This window comes from Entelurus aequoreus, linkage group LG28 (assembly GCF_033978785.1).
Source record: "Entelurus aequoreus isolate RoL-2023_Sb linkage group LG28, RoL_Eaeq_v1.1, whole genome shotgun sequence".
Lineage (NCBI taxonomy): Eukaryota > Metazoa > Chordata > Actinopteri > Syngnathiformes > Syngnathidae > Entelurus > Entelurus aequoreus.
The window spans coordinates 7,829,995-7,850,024 of NC_084758.1; the positions used below are offsets into that span (position 1 = coordinate 7,829,995).

The 20,030-nt window shown below is 34.8% G+C and overlaps 1 protein-coding gene and 1 long non-coding RNA gene across 3 annotated transcripts in view; both read right to left on the reverse strand.

The window, feature by feature from the left end:
* Positions 1 to 10,406, reverse strand: part of LOC133645129 (uncharacterized) — a 50,614-nt gene extending 40,208 nt beyond the window's left edge. The window contains exons 1-2 of the long non-coding RNA XR_009824911.1: positions 10,241 to 10,406; positions 3,334 to 3,428 (exon numbers count right to left, since the gene is read on the reverse strand). This is a non-coding gene — a long non-coding RNA (uncharacterized LOC133645129). The remainder of the gene's footprint in view (positions 1 to 3,333; positions 3,429 to 10,240) is intronic.
* A 3,204-nt stretch (positions 10,407 to 13,610) lies between these two features.
* The window catches only part of LOC133645229 (protocadherin-12-like), a 47,046-nt gene continuing 40,626 nt past the window's right edge, over positions 13,611 to 20,030 (reverse strand). For both annotated transcript variants that reach the window (XM_062040114.1, XM_062040113.1), the window contains exons 4-5: positions 15,993 to 16,160; positions 13,611 to 15,926 (exon numbers count right to left, since the gene is read on the reverse strand). In XM_062040114.1, coding sequence (XP_061896098.1) covers positions 15,712 to 15,926; positions 15,993 to 16,160 — 383 coding nt within the window. In that variant the 3' untranslated portion in view covers positions 13,611 to 15,711. The remainder of the gene's footprint in view (positions 15,927 to 15,992; positions 16,161 to 20,030) is intronic.

Sequence of the window (20,030 nt, forward strand, 5' to 3'; positions counted from 1 at the left end):
GAACGTTATTCATCATGATTTAATTATTTATTTATGTTTCTAGTTTATTCCAAGAGTTAAGACCAAATTTAGTCTTTGGTCATCTGTGGGTTAGCACTTGGTGGTACTTGGGACCTATTATTTTCTGGATATACCAAAAAGTCCGGACAATAAGCCACTACTTTTTTCCTATGCTTTGAACCCTGCGGCTTTGGATTTTTCTTCACTTACACCCATAAAGCAAATAGTTTTTTTTCAACACATGCAAAGACAATTGAACGGTGCGTTATTGTTTGTGCTGTGGCGCCATCTCCTAGTCGAGTTCGCCCACTGCAGTTGCGGCTACTGTAGGTGGTTGTGAATTCCCACCGTTTAAAGCTTTGAACCGGAAGTAGAATCTCTGTAGGAGTGTTTTCATGCGTATTTGTACGTGCTATCATAAGGAAGCGAGCGTTGTTACACATTAGCTAATATGCTAACACGTTTACGAGTGTCCGTGTCAGTATTAATAACTTACAACTGCATTCTTTTTGTATTGTTTTAGTTTCATAAATTCACAAAAACGTCTCCATGGAGTTATTGAGTCTGTTTAGCTAATTGGAGAGCTAGATTCTGCAGCTCGTGGGTCCATGACCATGACTTCTGTTTTGTTTGATCAGCCGGTTTTTTGCCGTGTTACAGACACCGTTTGGAAACACTTAGGACATGTAAATAAATATTTACAAAATATTTGTGTGAATAACTCATTTCACAACATATACATCTGCTGCTTATAGTCCGGTGCGGCTAATATATGGGAAAACAAAATAATATAGGTGCTGAAAACAAAGTTTCATTGTACTTGTGCAATGACAATAAAGACCTATCTGATCTGAAGATCCTAAAATGTAGTGGGTGGGGCTTGTACGGTATACTGGTGCGCTCTGTAGTCCAGAAAATACGGTACAGGGTTTCCCACACATTCATTTATTTGTGGCGGCCCGCCACAAAAGAATTACGTCCGCCACAAATAAAACAAATAAAAAATTTAAAAAAAATTAAAAAATGTATTTTTTTGTTTTTGTTTTTTTTGTCCTCTCCAGCTTCTCAGGCAAATCATATAGTTGATGTAGATGCCCATATCAGCTGTTCAGATTTACTTTACAAAAGAGAAGTGTAGGATACTTCTCTTGTTGCCTTATTTGTATTTGACTTTATTAAATGTATTTATATTAGAAACACAACATGTGTATATAACAAAGGGTGCAAAGTCTGCAGGCAGTAGGAAACACATGGTTAAGTGTAGGGAGTAAAACTGATGGCAGTCTAAAGTTCAAGATTTTTGGAGCTCTTTGTTCAGTGGATCAGATGTTTGATGAAGCTCTGTGTCTATCTACCACCACTACTGTTTTCTGTTTATTTGTTACTGACTGTGGCAGGACACCTCTGCCTCTGTTTCACTTTATGTTGCTGGTAAATAATATGGTTGTAGTAGTAGGCTAAAGCAAATTATTTAGTATGCACTAATAAAAGGGGCAGAGCTTTGAGACATTTTAGCTTTTATATTTTATAAGATATGTTTTTTGTAAGAACCACAATTAATAAATATATTTCAGTGAATAACTTATTGTTCAAATCTGTATATAAATATGTACATAAAGTGTTGTAATTATATTGTAAAATGGATGGATGGATGGACGTTTAAAACAAAACTGTTATAATTAATTAGTAAGTATACATTTTTTGAGCCTTTTTAGAGAAAATCAAATCATTGTAGTAAATTATGCAAATTACTCGATGATGTCATGGTGACCTCGCCCATAGCCACGCCCCCACCGCCACAGGTAACTTGGCAGTTTATGGGAAACACTGCGGTAGTACTTAGTGTGAAAAGTTTGAGAACCACTGGTGTTTAGAGGCCATTCTGGTAAACAATGAGGTTCTGTGTTTTTTGGTACTGCTATGTTACTGCTTTCACTGAGAAGATCAATTGTTTACCTGATGCTACCAAAAAGCTAAATTAAAGGCCTACTGAAAGCCACTACAACCGACCACGCAGTCTGATAGTTTATATATCAATGATGAAATCTTAACATTGCAACACATGTCAATACGGCCGGGTTAACTTATAAAGTGACATTTTAAAATTCCCGGGAAATATCCGGCTGAAACATCGCGGTATGATGACTTATGTGCGTGACGAAGTCCGAGTAACGGAAGTTATGGTACCCCGTAGAATCCTATACAAAAAGCTCTGTTTTCATTTCATAATTCCACAGTATTCTGGACATCTTTTGCAATTTTTTTAATGAACAATGAAGGCTGCAAAGAAGACAGTTGTAGGTGGGATCAGTGTATTAGCAGCGGACTACAGCAACACAACCAGGAGGACTTTTTTGGAGCACTAGCCGCGCTAGCCGCGCTAGCCGCCGACTTCACCTTGACTTCCTACGTCTCCGGGCCGCCAAACGCATCGGGTGAAGTCCTTCGTCCTTCTGCCGATCGCTGGAACGCAGGTGAGCACGGGTGTTGATGAGCAAATGAGGGCTGGCTGGCGTAGGTGGAGAGCTAATGTTTTTAGCATAGCTCTGTGCAGTCTGGTTGCTAAGTTAGCTTCAATGGCGTCGTTAGCACAGCATTGTTAACCTTCGCCAGCCTGGAAAGCATTAACCGTGTATTTACATGTCCACGGTTTAATAGTATTGTTGATTTTCTATCTATCCTTCCCGTCAGGGGTTTATTTCTTTTGTTTCTATATGCAGTTAAAGCAAGATGCTATCACGTTAGCTCGTAGCTAAAGCATTTCGCCGATGTATTGTCTTGGAGATAAAAGGCACTGAATGTCCATTTCGCGTTCTCGACTCTCATTTTCAAGAGGATATAGTATCCGAGGTGGTTTAAAATACAAATCTGTGATCCACAATAGAAAAAGGAGAGTGTGGAATCCAATGAGCCAGCTTGTACCTAAGTTACGGTCAGAGCGAAAAAAGATACGTCCATCGCTGCCTCTCAAGTCATTCACTGTAACGTTCCTCATCTACGAATCTTTCATCCTCGCTCAAATTAATGGGGTAATCATCACTTTCTCGGTCCGAATCTCTCTCGCTCCATTGTAAACAACGGGGAATTGTGAGGAATACTAGCTCCTGTGACGTCACGCTACTTCCGCTACAGGCAAGGCTTTTTTTTATCAGCGAGCAAAAGTTGCGAACTTTATCGTCGATTTTCTCTACTAAATCCTTTCAGCAAAAATATGGCAATATCGCGAAATGATCAAGTATGACACATAGAATGGATCTGCCATTCCCGTTTAAATTTTAAAAAATCATTTCAGTAGGCCTTTAAAGGAGTAAAAATAAAATAGTATTGACTCACCCTTCTTAATAAACGTGCCAAAATGGTCAAAGCCCCCTTCAGTTTCAGCCACGTATCTCTGGGTTTGACCACATTTTACAGGAACCAACATTGCACTATGAAAGAAAAGCAGAAAGTTTGATTATTAACAGTGGAAAAACTGTAAATGTATTTAGATCAGAAGATACTCCTCACAAGTTCCAATTATAATGAGCAGTCGTTGAATTGCACATATTTATTTACAATATTGTCTTTACAGCCCCCACACCACTCACACACAGGCCACATCACCACACAATGTCCTCTTAATTTACTCCACAAATAATTATCATAGCAACAAACTACAAATCCTTTTATAATACCTCCTTTTTGAGGCACTAGGCTTGAAGAGCGGAGTTTTTTCATCTTTGCTGGGCTGCAGCGCAATAGTCAATCATAGACCGTAAAAAAATGCCCCCAACGCAGTAACATATCAAATGATTGGCTAAGAGCGGTGTCGGATACCAATCTGCTTATCATTGGTTAAAAAGGTAAACAAGGGTCCAACGTTCCCTCTAAGGTGCGCGCCTGCGCAATGGCGCACTGCTCACGCGTCATCTGCGCACAGCAAATTAATGCCGCGCAGGAAACCAAAAATCCCATCTGAACTTTAAACAAAATAAACACATTACAATTTATTCTGTATGATTTTGCAATGCAACTCTGTGAGTGACAGGTGACAACAAGAGTGGCCCCAATGAATAAAACAATCTTTGTCAACACAGTTCAATTCTCGTCTGTCGAGACACTTTACGGACAGGAATTCCATCAATCACTTTATTGAGCAAAACTGTTTGTAACTAGGGATGTCCGATAATATCGGCCGATAAATGCGTTAAAATGTAATATCGGAAATTATCGGTATCGTTTTTTTTATTATCTGTATCGTTTTTCTTTTTTTTTTTTTTTTATTAAATCAACATAAAAAACACAAGATAAACATACAATTAGTGCACCAACCCAAAAAACCTCCCTCCCCCCATTTCTTTCTGTTATCAATATTCTGGTTCCTACATTATATATCAATATATATAAAAATACAGTCTGCAAGGGATACAGTCCGTAAGCACACATGATTGTGCGTGCTGCTGGTCCACTAATAGTACTAACCTTTAACAGTTCATTTTACTCATTTTCATTAATTACTAGTTTCTATGTAACTGTTTTTATATTGTTTTACTTTCTTTTTTATTCAAGAAAATGTTTTTAATTTAGTTATCTTATTTTTTTTTTTTTTTTTTAAAGTATCTTATCTTCACCATACATGGTTGTCCAAATTAGGCATATTAATGTGTTAATTCCACGACTGCATATATCGGTTGATATCGGTATCGGTTGATATCGGTATCGGTAATTAAAGAGTTGGACAATATCGGAATATCGGATATCGGCAAAAAGCCATTATCGGACATCCCTACTACTAATATACAAATATACAAATTTTATACTTTACTATGTATATTACTTACATTATAGTACTACTAAAATACTACTAATATACAAATATACTACTTTTATACTTTACTATGTATATTACTAATATTATAGTAGTACTACAATACTACTAATATACAAATATACTACTTTTATACTTTACTATGTATATTACTAATATTATAGTAGTACTACAATACTACTAATATATAGATATACAAATGTTATACTTTACTATGTATATTACTTATATTATACTACATCTACAATACTACTAATATACAAATATACTACTTTTATACTTTACTATGTATATTACTTATATTATAGTAGTACTACAATACTACTAATATACAAATATACTACTTTTATACTTTACTATGTATATTACTTATATTATAGTAGTACTACAATACTACTAATATACAAATATACTACTTTTATGCTTTACTATGTATATTACTTATATTATAGTAGTACTACAATACTACTAACATACAAATATACACATTTTTTACTTTACTATGAATATTACTTATATTATACTACTAAAACAATACTACTAATTAGGGATGTCCGATAATATTGGCCTGCCGATTTTATCGGCCGATAAATTCGTTAAAATGTAATATCGGAAATTATCGGTATCGTTTTTTTTATTATCGTATCGTTTTTTTTGTTTGTTTGTTTTTTTTGTTTTGTTTTTAATTAAATCAACATAAAAACACAAGATACACTTACAATTAGTGCACCAACCCAAAAAACCTCCCTCCCCCCATTTCTTTCTGTTATCAATATTCTGGTTCCTACATTATATATCAATATATATCAATACAGTCTGCAAGGGATACAGTCCGTAAGCACACATGATTGTGCGTGCTGCTGGTCCACTAATAGTACTAACCTTTAACAGTTCATTTTACTCATTTTCATTCATTACTAGTTTCTATGTAACTGTTTTTATATTGTTTTACTTTCTTTTTTATTCAAGAAAATGTTTTTAATTTAGTTATCTTATTTATTTATTTTTTTTTTAAAGTACCTTATCTTCACCATACATGGTTGTCCAAATCAGGCATAATAATGTGTTAATTCCACGACTGTATATATCGGTTGATATCGGTATCGGTTGATATCGGTATCGGTAATTAAAGAGTTGGACAATATCGGAATATCGGATATCGGCAAAAAGCCATTATCGGACATCCCTACTACTAATATACAAATGTTATACTTTACTATGTATATTACTTACATTATAGTACTACTAAAATACTAATATACAAATATACTACTTTTATACTTTACTATGTATATTACTAATATTATAGTAGTACTACAATACTACTAATATACAAATATACTACTTTTATACTTTACTATGTATATTACTAATATTATAGTAGTACTACAATACTACTAATATATAGATATACAAATTGTATACTTTACTATGTATATTACTTATATTATACTACATCTACAATACTACTAATATACAAATATACTACTTTTATACTTTACTATGTATATTACTTATATTATAGTAGTACTACAATACTACTAATATACAAATATACTACTTTTATACTTTACTATGTATATTACTTATATTATAGTAGTACTACAATACTACTAATATACAAATATACTACTTTTATGCTTTACTATGTATATTACTTATATTATAGTAGTACTACAATACTACTAACATACAAATATACACATTTTTTACTTTACTATGTATATTACTTATATTATACTACTAAAACAATAATACTAATTAGGGATGTCCGATAATATCGGACATCGGTATCGGTAATTAAAGAGTTGGACAATATCGGAATATCGGATATCGGCAAAAAGCCATTATCGGACATCCCTATTTGTAACCACACCAAAAACATGAATAAAAAAACCTTTTATCTATAAAAACTGGTAATTTTCTGCCATACAAACCAGGCTTAAACCAACGTTGTCATCCGTCGTTTCAACCGAAGCCGCTCGCTCTGTCTCACCTGCACCAACACACGCACTCATGGCACTTAGCCAGTGCTGCGTTTATGGCCACAAAAAAAGTCGGACAACCCCAACACCACACAATGTGTAAATGCCAGGTTGTAACACTCTGACTCCTCAATCAGATGTGTGCTTATTTTACTGCCATTTATTAAGAATGTTAATCTAAGGACATTATCCATGAAATATTGTCACTAGATTTCATAAATGCTAATAAAAAGATGTATTTTACAGACAGAAAGTTACAGGAACTAAATGTCATCTCTGAAAGGGGTAACAATTTCTTTTAAAGGCAGGACCCGCAGCCAGACATACAATACTAGCACATAGGTCATGAAAAACATGTTTTTTTTGTTATTGTCATTGTAAGGGGGCAAAATCACTTATATCAGAAAATTATTTTAATAAAACATTTAAATTGTTATGATGTCAGGTTTGGGACAGGTGTGACGCTGGTGTGGCCACAGTGTGCACGTCTGATGTCACTCACATTTTTTTTAAATGATATATGTTACCTGTTAATTGTTGTTTACATTTAAGTCCACACATGTTATGCTTTGTGGCACTCTGCACTTGAAAAGATTCATCTCAGTGGTCACTTTTTGAACACCACAATGTATAGGTGAGGGCCGACATCCGGGCAACTGAGCTACATACGGGTTCTTCGAGCCATAGCAACCAGACTGGCGTTGAAAACAAACCGTTGCCATTACTCTTTAACCTGTCGACCTACGCTGGTTAAACCCGTCATTCTGCCTCCAAAATGCCGAAAAACTGTGTTGTTTTTGGTTGTGCTAACCACAACTGGAAACAGGGAAAACAAAGGTTGTATTTTGTTCTGCCAAAGCGTGATAAAAGCCCACAGAGACGAGACAAACACCGGGAAAACGAGGACGGTTCTCACTGGAGTCCCCCAAAGTCCCGGGTCGTGTGTTCGGATCACTTCATTTCTGGTAAATATAAGGAACAAAAATCCACCTTCTTAACCACAACTTGGCTATACCGTCCGTGCTAACGTTGTACTTGTTGAATTTGTACCTTATAACGTTCGACAGCTGAAGTTGTTGTTGTACAAAAATAACATGCGGTATATACTATATCAGGGGTCACCAACCTTTTTGAAACCAAGAGCTACTTCTTGGGTACTGATTAATGCGAAGGGCTACCAGTTTGATACACACTTAAATAAATTGCCAGAAATAGCCAATTTGCTCAATTTACCTTTAACTCTATGTTATTATTAATAATTAATGATATTTACACTTAATTGATCGGTTTAGAAGAGGAGAAAACACGAAAAAAATGACAATTAAATTTTGAAACATAGTTTATTTTCAATTTCGACTCTTTAAAATTCAAAATTCAACCGAAAAAAAGAAGAGAAAAACTAGCCAATTCGAATCTTTTTGAAAAAATTAAAAAAACAATTTATGGAACATCATTAGTAATTTTTCCTGATTAAGATTAATTTTAGAATTTTGATGACATGTTTTAAATAGGTTAAAATCCAATCTGCACTTTGTTAGAATATATAACAAATATAAGCTATATTTCTAACAAAGACAAATCATTATTTCTTCTAGATTTTCCAGAACAAAAATGTAAAAAAAAATTCTAAAGACTTTGAAATAAGATTTAAATTTGATTTTACAGATTTTCTAGATTTGCCAGAATATTTTTTTAGAATTTTAATCATAATAAGTTTGAAGAAATATTTCACAAATATTCTTCGTCGAAAAAACAGAAGCTAAAATGAAGAATTAAATTAAAATGTATTTATTATTCTTTACAATAAAAAAAATAAATTTACTTGAACATTGATTTAAATTGTCAGGAAAGAAGAGGAAGGAATTTAAAAGGTAAAAAGGTATATGTGTTTAAAAATCCTAAAATCATTTTTAAGGTTGTATTTTTTCTCTAAAATTGTCTTTTTGAAAGTTATAAAGCAAAGTAAAAAAATTAATGAATTTATTTAAACGAGTGAAGACCAAGTCTTTAAAATATTTTCTTGGATTTTCAAATTCTATTTGAGTTTTGTCTCTCTTAGAATTAAAAATGTCGGGCAAAGCGAGACCAGCTTGCTAGTAAATAAATACAATTTAAAAAATAGAGGCAGCTTACTGGTAAGTGCTGCTATTTGAGCTATTTTTAGAACAGGCCAGCGGGCTACTCATCTGGTCCAAACGGGCTACCTGGTGCCCGCGGGCACCGCGTTGGTGACCCCTGCTATATAGTCTATAGCCTAGCAAGCTATTTTCGAAAACGGGTTTCGTTTAAATTTGCACTTAACAGTTGGGTTTTTAAAAACCAATAAACCCTATAATTTTCATGTTGCCATTTAATCAACTTTTCAAGACAGTTGCAAAATGCTGTCTGCAAGACTTTTCAATACAAAGACATATTTTGTACATTATTCGCCTGCTGTACTGCGCCTTCATAAGGCTACAACTTACAAGGACCGGGCTACTAGGGGTCAGTCTGCTTTCTTTTGGGGTTTTTTGCCGGACATTCCAGTATTATTTACCCGTAATCTTGCTATTACTTTCCTTATTAGGTTATTTTGCCACCTCCCCCTTCTCTGTTTAAACTCTCCTTTGTTGTACTTAAACAATACATGTAGCCCTCAAATCTCTCAATATTTTATACACTAACACTTGATCTTGTTGATAACTTCCGCGTCTCTTTCTTAGTAGCGCGCAGGCTAAGCTAACTAGCAAGCTAAGCTAAGCCTGAGAAGCTTTAAAGTTCACTGAGACGAGTCTGACGCAAATAATACATTTTCGTTTTTTCACACGATGTGCGAATAAGTAAAAATGCGTAAATGAAGGATTTAACGCCGACTTCCAAGCCACAACGCTCGTTAAATGCTTTTTCTGTCAATGCTGTGTTCGCTGTGAGCTGGTTTGTTTTCAACGAATTCCCGGTTGCTAGGGGATTGGTAGGCGGAAGTGACGTAGGTCCGCCCTCACCTATTGAATAAATACAAATACTGTTAACAAACACTTGACTTTAATGTTTTTTCCTATTCAGCCACACAAACATCATCTTTAAACCACTCAAAATTGTACTATAAATAAGAGTATACCAGAGTCCTATGTACACCATAGTAATGTATTGATATGCCGCATAATGTCCTCCTTTTTGGTGTCACATGCCGCATAATGTCCTCCTTTTTGGTGTCATGGAAATGGTCACCCTAAAACCTAGTTGCAAGATGAGCTAATGTGCTGCTAACCAAAGCAGTAGTGGCTTTATAGGTAATGGGAGCAAGCTAATGCTAACAATTAGCTTAGCATTAGCTACTACGTTTTTGGCTATAATAAGACAAGTTAATTGCTAGTAAACATATTATGGTCACTCCAACATAACAGACAGTCGGTATAGCGAGGGTATATTTCATTTAGAAGCAGCAACAAGACAAGGAACAGGTACTTACATGCAGTGCCTTCTTTGCCTGCCTGTCTGGAGTGATGCTTCCACTTCACTCTCCCGCTTTTTGGAGGGCAATACGTCACAAGTTCCGTTGCAAATGTTCACTCTTGGTCAGCATACTTGCCAACCCTCCCGTTTTTACCGGGAGACTCCCGGTATTCAGCGCCTCTCCCGATAACCTCCCGGCAGAAATGTTCTCCCGACAAACTCCCTGTATTCCAGCCGGAGCTGGAGGCCACGCCCCCTCCAGCTCAATGCGGACCTGAGTGGGGACAGCACTGTTCTCACGTCCGCTTTCCCACAATATAAACAGCTTGCCTGCCCAATGATGTCATAACTGTAGAATGATCGAGGGCGAGTTCTTGGTTTCTTATGTGGGTTTATTGTTAGGCAGTTTCATTAACGTCCTCCCAGTGCGGAAACAACACACAACAACAGCAGTCACGTTTAGTCTACCGTAAAGCAGTTCTTCTGCCGTAAACAGCAATGTTGTGACACTCTTAAACAGGACAATACTGCCATCTACTGGATAGCCTCCAGGACACTGAAATTCAAGTATTTCTTTTATTTATATGTATAATAATATATATATATATATATATATATATATATATATATATATATATATATATATATATATATATATATATATATATATATATATATATATATATATATATATATAGCTAGAATTCACTGAAAGTCAAGTATTTCATACATATGTATATATATATATATATATATATATATATATATATATATATATATATATGTATATATATATATATATATATATATATATATATATATATATATATATATATATATGAAATACTTGAGTTGGTGAATTCTAGTTTAAATATATTCCCCTCTTAACCACGCCCCCAACCACGCCCCCACCTCCTGGTATCGGAGGTCTCAAGGTTGGCAAGTATGTTGATCAGTGTGATTTAAAAACAAATCTACACCTGTGAATTAGCATGAACTCATTAGACAAAATAAGACTTCCATTACATATGTATGTATGACGAGCAAGGAAACCTGAGAAACAGGCTTGTAGGGATGATATAGCCTCTGTGTTTTTTCCTGACCTAACGTATACATATTACACACACACACTTATATATATGTATATATATATATATATATATATATATATATATATATATATATATATATATATATATATATATATATATATATATATATATATATATATATATATATATATATATATATATATATATGTATATATATATATATATGTATATATATATATATATATATATGTATATATATATATATATATATATATATATGTATGTGTATATATATATATATATATATATATATATATATATATGCATATATAGCATATATATATATATATATATATATATATATATATATATATATATATATATATATACACATATATATACACATACATATATATATATATATATATATATATATATATATATATACATATACACATACACATTTACTGTATCTATTTATATATATATATATATATATATATATATATATATATATGCATATATATATGCATATATATATATATATATATATATATATATATATATATATATATATATATATGCATATATATATATATGCATATATATATATATATATATATATATATACATGTGTGTGTGTGTGTGTGTGTGTGTGTGTGTGTGTGTGTGTGTGTGTGTGTGTGTGTGTGTGTGTGTGTGTCAACATACACATTTAATTGGTATAAAGATTTTTTTATTAGATAAAAAGTAAGAAAAAAAGAGTAGATTACTTCACAAAAATATGTACAAAGTGCTGTTCTTTTTGTTTCGACAAGAAGGTCCACTAATTGAACCTTAAACGTGGTCCACATGTGTTCTCAGCAGGTCTGAGACCCCCCCCCCCCCCTCTCCCTTTTAACTTTCATGTTGGATCCAGAAGTAAAAAACATCAAAAGAGTCTTGTGGTCATTAGCTGCCACACAGAAACATTCTTTTATGAAACTACTTCCTGTTTCCTCTTCATTGTTTCCAACAAACGTCCCCATTAATCACTTCCTGCCACTCGGCAGCTGCAGGCTACGTTAACCACTATGTTGACCACTACGTTGACCACTACCGGGGCACCCCCGGTTCCTCCTGTCCTCACAAAGAATCTGTGCACGAGTACTGGTTTTTATTCACTACCACTGCAAAATATTCCACCATGGGGCCAAAAAAAGTTGCAAGTGTTAGCACTAAAGGTAATAAAGATGGTGAGAAAAAATGTATTGTAACTATTCCCTATAAAATGTGTTTTGTCATATTGTCTGCAATGGATTCATTTTCAATGTTTTTGTCTTTGGGGGACATATTCAGGACTTTAGAGGACTAAGGTGTAGACCGAGGCACCCCGGTATTAGTTTTGTTGACACTGACAACTGCAAACTCAGTCGTGTTCTACCTCCTCCCTGCAAGATCACAATGTAACACAAGTTTAAATCAGGGGTGCCCAAGCTTTTTCCACCGAGGGCCACAGATTGACAAATCAAAATGATGCGGGGGGCCGTTTTGGTTTTCACCTTCAAAACCAGGACAACGTACATATTTTTTCCAAAGGACAAGAAAATGCGATATGGGTAGAAATTCCCTGTGAATGCTAAGGAGCCAAAGTCGAACTGAAATGCTAACGGTTAGCACCCTGGCCAGATAGCGTCAAATAACAAATATGAGCAAAATTATTTAAAAAGCATGTCTACTATTGTTAGCATGCTAATTGGTAGCATTCGTCAAGTAACAACATTTTGGACCCTGCTAAATTAGTTTAAAAACCTAGCTTACTAATATTAGCAAGGTAATAGGTAGCATTCGTCACGTAACAAAATGTTGGACATTGCTAAATTAGCTTGAAAAAGCTAGCCTACTAATGTTAGCAAGGCAATAGGTAGCATTCGTCACGTAACAAAATTTGGGACGTTGCTAAATTAGCTTTAAAAAAGCTAGCCTACTAATGTTAGCAAGGTAATAGGTAGCATTCGTCACGTAACAAAATTTTGGACGTTTCTAAATTAGCTTAAAAAAGCAAGCCTACTAATGTTAGCATGCTAATAGATAGCATTCGTCACGTAACACAATTTTGAACGTTGCTAAATTAGCTTGAAAAAACTAGCCTACTAATGTTAGAATGCTAATAGGTAGCATTCGTCAAGTAACATTTTGGACCCTGCTAAATTAGCTTAAAAAAGCTAGCCTACTAATGTTAGCAAGGTAATAGGTAGCATTCGTCACGTAACAATTTTGGACGTTGTTAAATTAGCTTAAAAAATCTAACCTACTAATGTTAGCATGCTAATAAATAGCATTCGTCACGTAACAAAATTTTGGACCCTGCTAAATTAGCTTAAAAAAGATAGCCTACTAATGTTAGCAAGGTAATAGGTAGCATTCGTCATGTAACAATTTTGGACGTTGCTAAATTAGCTTAAAAAAGCTAGCCTACTAATGTTAGCAAGGTAATAGGTAGCATTCGTCAAGTAACAAAATTTTGGACGTTGCTAAATTAGCTTAAAAAAGCTAGCCTACTAATGTTAGCATGCTAATAGGTAGCATTCGTCAAGTAACAACATTTTGGACCCTGCTAAATTAGCTTAAAAAACCTAGCACCGTGTTTGGTGGGGATGGTGTTCTGCTGACCTCAACTGCGGATGTTGTGGATCGGTGGAGGGAATACTTCGAAGACCTCCTCAATCCTACCAGCACGTCTTCCTATGAGGAAGCAGTGCCTGGGGGAATCTGTGGTGGGCTCTCCTATTTCTGGGGCTGAGGTTGCTGAGGTAGTTAAAAAGCTCCTCGGTGGCAAGGTCCCGGGGGTGGATGACATCCGCCCGGAGTTCCTTAAGGCTCTGGATGCTGTGGGGCTGTCTTGGTTGACAAGACTCTGCAACATTGCATGGACATGGGGGGCGGTACCTCTGGATTGGCAGACCCGGGTGGTGGTTCCTCTCTTTAAGAAGGGGAACCGGAGGGTGTGTTCTAACTATCGTGGGATCACTCTTCTCAGCCGTCCCGGTAAGGTCTATTCTGGTGTACTGGAGAGGAGGCTACGCCGAATAGTCAAACCTCGGATTCAGGAGGAACAGTGTGGTTTTCGTCCTGGTCGTGGAACTGTGGACCAGCTCTATACTCTCGGCAGGGTCCTTGAGGGTGCATGGGAGTTTGCCCAACCAGTCTACATGTGCTTTGTGGACTTGGAGAAGGCATTCGACCGTGTCCCTTGGGAAGTCCTGTGGGGAGTGTTTAGAGAGTATGGGATATCGGACTGTCTGATTGTGGCGGTCCGCTCCCTGTATGATCAGTGTCAGAGCTTGGTCCGCATTGCCGGCAGTAAGTCGGACCCGTTTCCAGTGAGGGTTGGACTCCGCCAAGGCTGCCCTTTGTCACCGATTCTGTTCATAACTTTTATGGACAGAATGTCCAGGCGCAGTCAAGGCGTTGAGGGGATCTGGTTTGGTAGCTGCAGGATTAGGTCTCTGCTTTTTGCAGATGATGTGGTCCTGATGGCTTCATCTGGCCAGGATCTTCAGCTCTCGCTGGATCGGTTCGCAGTCGAGTGTGAAGCGACTGGGATGAGAATCAGCACCTCCAAATCCGAGTCTATGGTTCTTGCCCGGAAAAGGGTGGAGTGCCATCTCCGGGTTGGGGAGGAGACCCTGCCCCAAGTGGAGGAGTTCAAGTACCTCGGAGTCTTGTTCACGAGTGAGGGAAGAGTGGATCGTGAGATGGACAGGCGGATCGGTGCGGCGTCTTCAGTAATGCGGACGCTGTATCGATCCGTTGTGGTGAAGAAGGAGCTGAGCCGGAAGGCAAAGCTCTCAATTTACCGGCCGATCTACGTTCCCATCCTCACCTATGGTCATGAGCTTTGGGTTATGACCGAAAGTACAAGATCACGGGTACAAGCGGCCGAAATGAGTTTCCTCCGCCGGGTGGCGGGGCTCTCCCTTAGAGATAGGGTGAGAAGCTCTGTCATCCGGGGGGAGCTCAAAGTAAAGCCGCTGCTCCTCCACATGGAGAGGAGCCAGGTGAGGTGGTTCGAGCATCTGCTCAGGATGCCACCCGAACGCCTCCCCAGGGAGGTGTTTAGGGCACGTCCAACCGGTAGAAGGCCACGGGGAAGACCCAGGACTCGTTGGGAAGACTATGTCTACCGGCTGGCCTGGGAACACCTCGGGATCCGCCGGGAAGAGCTGGACGAAGTGGCTGGGGAGAGGGAAGTCTGGGCTTCCCTGCTTAGGCTGCTGCCCCCGCGACCCGACCTCGGATAAGCGGAAGAAGATGGATGGATGGATGGATGGATGTTAAAACATTAGTTAGGGGCTGTAAATGGCCCCCGGGCCACATTTTGGACACCCCTGGTTTAAATTGACAAGTATGCTTTCTGATCACATGACTCCTCTCTCTCTCCTTGTTTCCAGTGTTAAAAGCGTGCAGGGGGCGGGGCCAGGCCCCTGATTGGTCCGCTGTTGCCGTCCGAGTCCAGCGAGCGCCGGCACGCCGAGGACAGTCGGTAGAGGACGTCGGCTCGGGGGCCGGGGTGGGCGTCGGCCTTCTGCGTCATCAGCATCTCGAAGAGGGTGCTCACCTCCGACAACAAGGCTCCGCCCAGTGGGCCGTCCTTCTCCGGACTTTTACCTGAGGGCAGGTAAAGGTGAGAAAGAGACTTTGTCGTGGACCGGTTTTTAAGAGTTTTTTTTTTACCAAAGGTGGAGAAGGAGGACGACGAGTCCAAGCCGGCGCGGGGGAGGAGCTCGCAGTCGGAGGACGGCGGCGCGTTGGGGACGAAGACGTTGTCATGGTAATCTCCGGACAGCGTCACCGAGAGGCGGGCCATCCACGCCGGGTCGTTGACCTCTGAGAAGACGTCCTCTGATGGAAGAGAAGAAGAAATTATTTTGGTTTTTTCATGTTCCTGGTGTCGTAACCATGGTAACCACCATAAACTAATGACTTTCTAACGTTGAGACGTTTTCTCTTTATTGAACTCTACTATTAAAGGGGGACTGCATTAAGTATAAGTAGTATAACAATAATATACATGTAATGTAGTAACATTCATAATAACATGTATTGTATACATGATGTAAGTATATATGTAGTATCTAGTAACATTCATAATAACATGTAATATATACATGATGTAAGTATATATGTAGTATCTAGTAACATTCATAATAACATGTAATATATACATGATGTAAGCATATATGTAGTATCTAGTAACATTCATAATAACATGTAATATATACATGATGTAAGTATATATGTAGTATCTAGTAACATTCATAATAACATGTAATATATACATGATGTAAGCATATATGTAGTATCTAGTAACATTCATAATAACATGTAATATATACATGATGTAAGCATATATGTAGTATCTAGTAACATTCATAATAACATGTAATATATACATGATGTAAGTATATATGTCATGTAGTAACATTCATAATTACTTGTGATATATACATGATGTAAGTATATATGTCATGTAGTGACATTCATAATAACATGTAATATATACAGTACATGATGTAAGTATATATGTCATGTAGTAACATTCATAATAACATGTAATATATACATGATGTAAGTGTATATGCCATGTAGTAACATTTATAATAACATGTAATATATACATGATAGAAGTATATATGTAGTATCTAGTAACATTCATAATAACATTTAATATATACATGATGTAAGTATACATGTAATGTAGTAACATTCATAATAACATGTAATATATACATGATGTAAGTATATATGTCATGTAGTAACATTCATAATAACATGTAATATATACATGATGTAAGTATATATGTAGTATCTAGTAACATTCATAATAACATGTAATATATACATGATGTAAGTATACATGTAATGTAGTAACATTCATAATAACATGTAATATATACATGATGTAAGTACATATGTCATGTAGTAACATTCAAAATAACATGTAATATATACATGATGTAAGTATATATGTCATGTAGTAACATTCGAAATAACATGTAATATATACATGATGTAAGTATATATGTCATGTAGTAACATTCATAATAACATGTAATATATACATGATGTAAGTATATATGTCATGTAGTAACATTCATAATAACATGTAATATATACATGATGTAAGTATATATGTAGTATCTAGTAACATTCATAATAACATGTAATATATACATGATGTAAGTATACATGCAATGTAGTAACATTCATAATAACATGTAATATATACATGATGTAAGTATATATGTCATGTAGTAACATTCATAATAACATGTAATATATACATGATGTAAGTATATATGTAGTATCTAGTAACATTCATAATAACATGTAATATATACATGATGTAAGTATACATGTAATGTAGTAACATTCATAATAACATGTAATATATACATGATGTAAGTATATATGTAGTATCTAGTAACATTCATAATAACATGTAATATATACATGATGTAAGTACATATGTCATGTAGTAACACTCATAATATGTAATATATACATGATGTAAGTATATATGTAGTATCTAGTAACATTCATAATAACATGTAATACATATATGATGTAAGTATATATGTCATGTAGTAACATTCATAATAACATGTAATATATACATGATGTAAGTATATATGTCATGTAGTAACATTCATAATAACATGTAATATATACATGATGTAAGTATATATGTCATGTAGTAACATTCATAATAACATGTAATATATACATGATGTAAGTATATACTGTATGTCATGTAGTAACATTCATAATAACATGTAATATATACATGATGTAAGTATATATGTCATGTAGTAACATTCATAATAACATGTAATATATACATGATGTAAGTATATACTGTATGTCATGTAGTAACATTCATAATAACATGTAATATATACATGATGTAAGTATATATGTCATGTAGTAACATTCATAATAACATGTAATATATACATGATGTAAGTATATACTGTATGTCATGTAGTAACATTCATAATAACATGTAATATATACATGATGTAAGTATATACTGTATGTCATGTAGTAACATTCATAATAACATGTAATATATACATGATGGAAGTATATATGTCATGTAGTAACATTCATAATAACATGTAATATATACATCATGTAAGTATATATGTAGTATCTAGTAACATTCATAATAACATGTAATATATACATGATGTAAGTATATATGTCATGTAGTAACATTCATAATACCATGTAATATATACATGATGGAAGTATATATGTCATGTAGTAACATTCATAATAACATGTAATATATACATCATGTAAGTATATATGTAGTATCTAGTAACATTCATAATAACATGTAATATATACATAATGTAAGTATATATGTCATGTAGTAACATTCATAATACCATGTAATATATACATGATGTAAGTATATATGTCATGTAGTAACATTCATAATAACATGTAATATATACATCATGTAAGTATATACTGTATGTCATGTAGTAACATTCATAATAACATGTAATATATACATGATGTAAGTATATAATGTATGTCATGTAGTAACATTCATAATAACATGTAATATATACATGATGGAAGTATATATGTCATGTAGTAACATTCATAATAACATGTAATATATACATCATGTAAGTATATATGTAGTATCTAGTAACATTCATAATAACATGTAATATATACATGATGTAAGTATATATGTCATGTAGTAACATTCATAATACCATGTAATATATACATGATGTAAGTATATACTGTATGTCATGTAGTAACATTCATAATAACATGTAATATATACATCATGTAAGTATATACTGTATGTCATGTAGTAACATTCATAATAACATGTAATATATACATGATGTAAGTATATAATGTATGTCATGTAGTAACATTCATAATAACATGTAATATATACATGATGTAAGTATATATGTCATGTAGTAACATTCATAATAACATGTAATATATACATCATGTAAGTATATATGTAGTATCTAGTAGCATTCATAATAACATGTAATATATACATGATGTAAGTATATATGTCATGTAGTAACATTCATAACAACATGTAATATATACATGATGTGAGTATATAATGTATGTCATGTAGTAACATTCATAATAACATGTAATATATACATGATGTAAGTATATATGTCATGTAGTAACATTCATAATAACATGTAATATATACATGATGTAAGTATATATGTCATGTAGTAACATTCATAATAACATGTAATATATACATCATGTAAGTATATATGTAGTATCTAGTAGCATTCATAATAACATGTAATATATACATGATGTAATTATATATGTCATGTAGTAACATTTATAATATGTAATATTTACTTATTTTGATCATTTTAAGTAATAATTTCACAGACGCATTGCTGCGCTCACTTTCCCTTCAACAACAAAAAAAGACTACTAATCATGGCAGACTTGATGAGAGACAACAAAGACTACTTCGGGACAAATAACGATGCAGAAGCTTCTATTTTTGAGGCTGAATATAAGGAGGATGACCTCCAAGTTTTAGAAGCTGTGTGCTAAACACTAAGCACCATGTGGCAGTATTGCTACGTGCTGAACAATATATACAAACATAATAAAAAAAATCACTTACTGTACAATGTCTGCACTTACTTGGGCGTTTACATCATAAATTAGAATTCATACTAG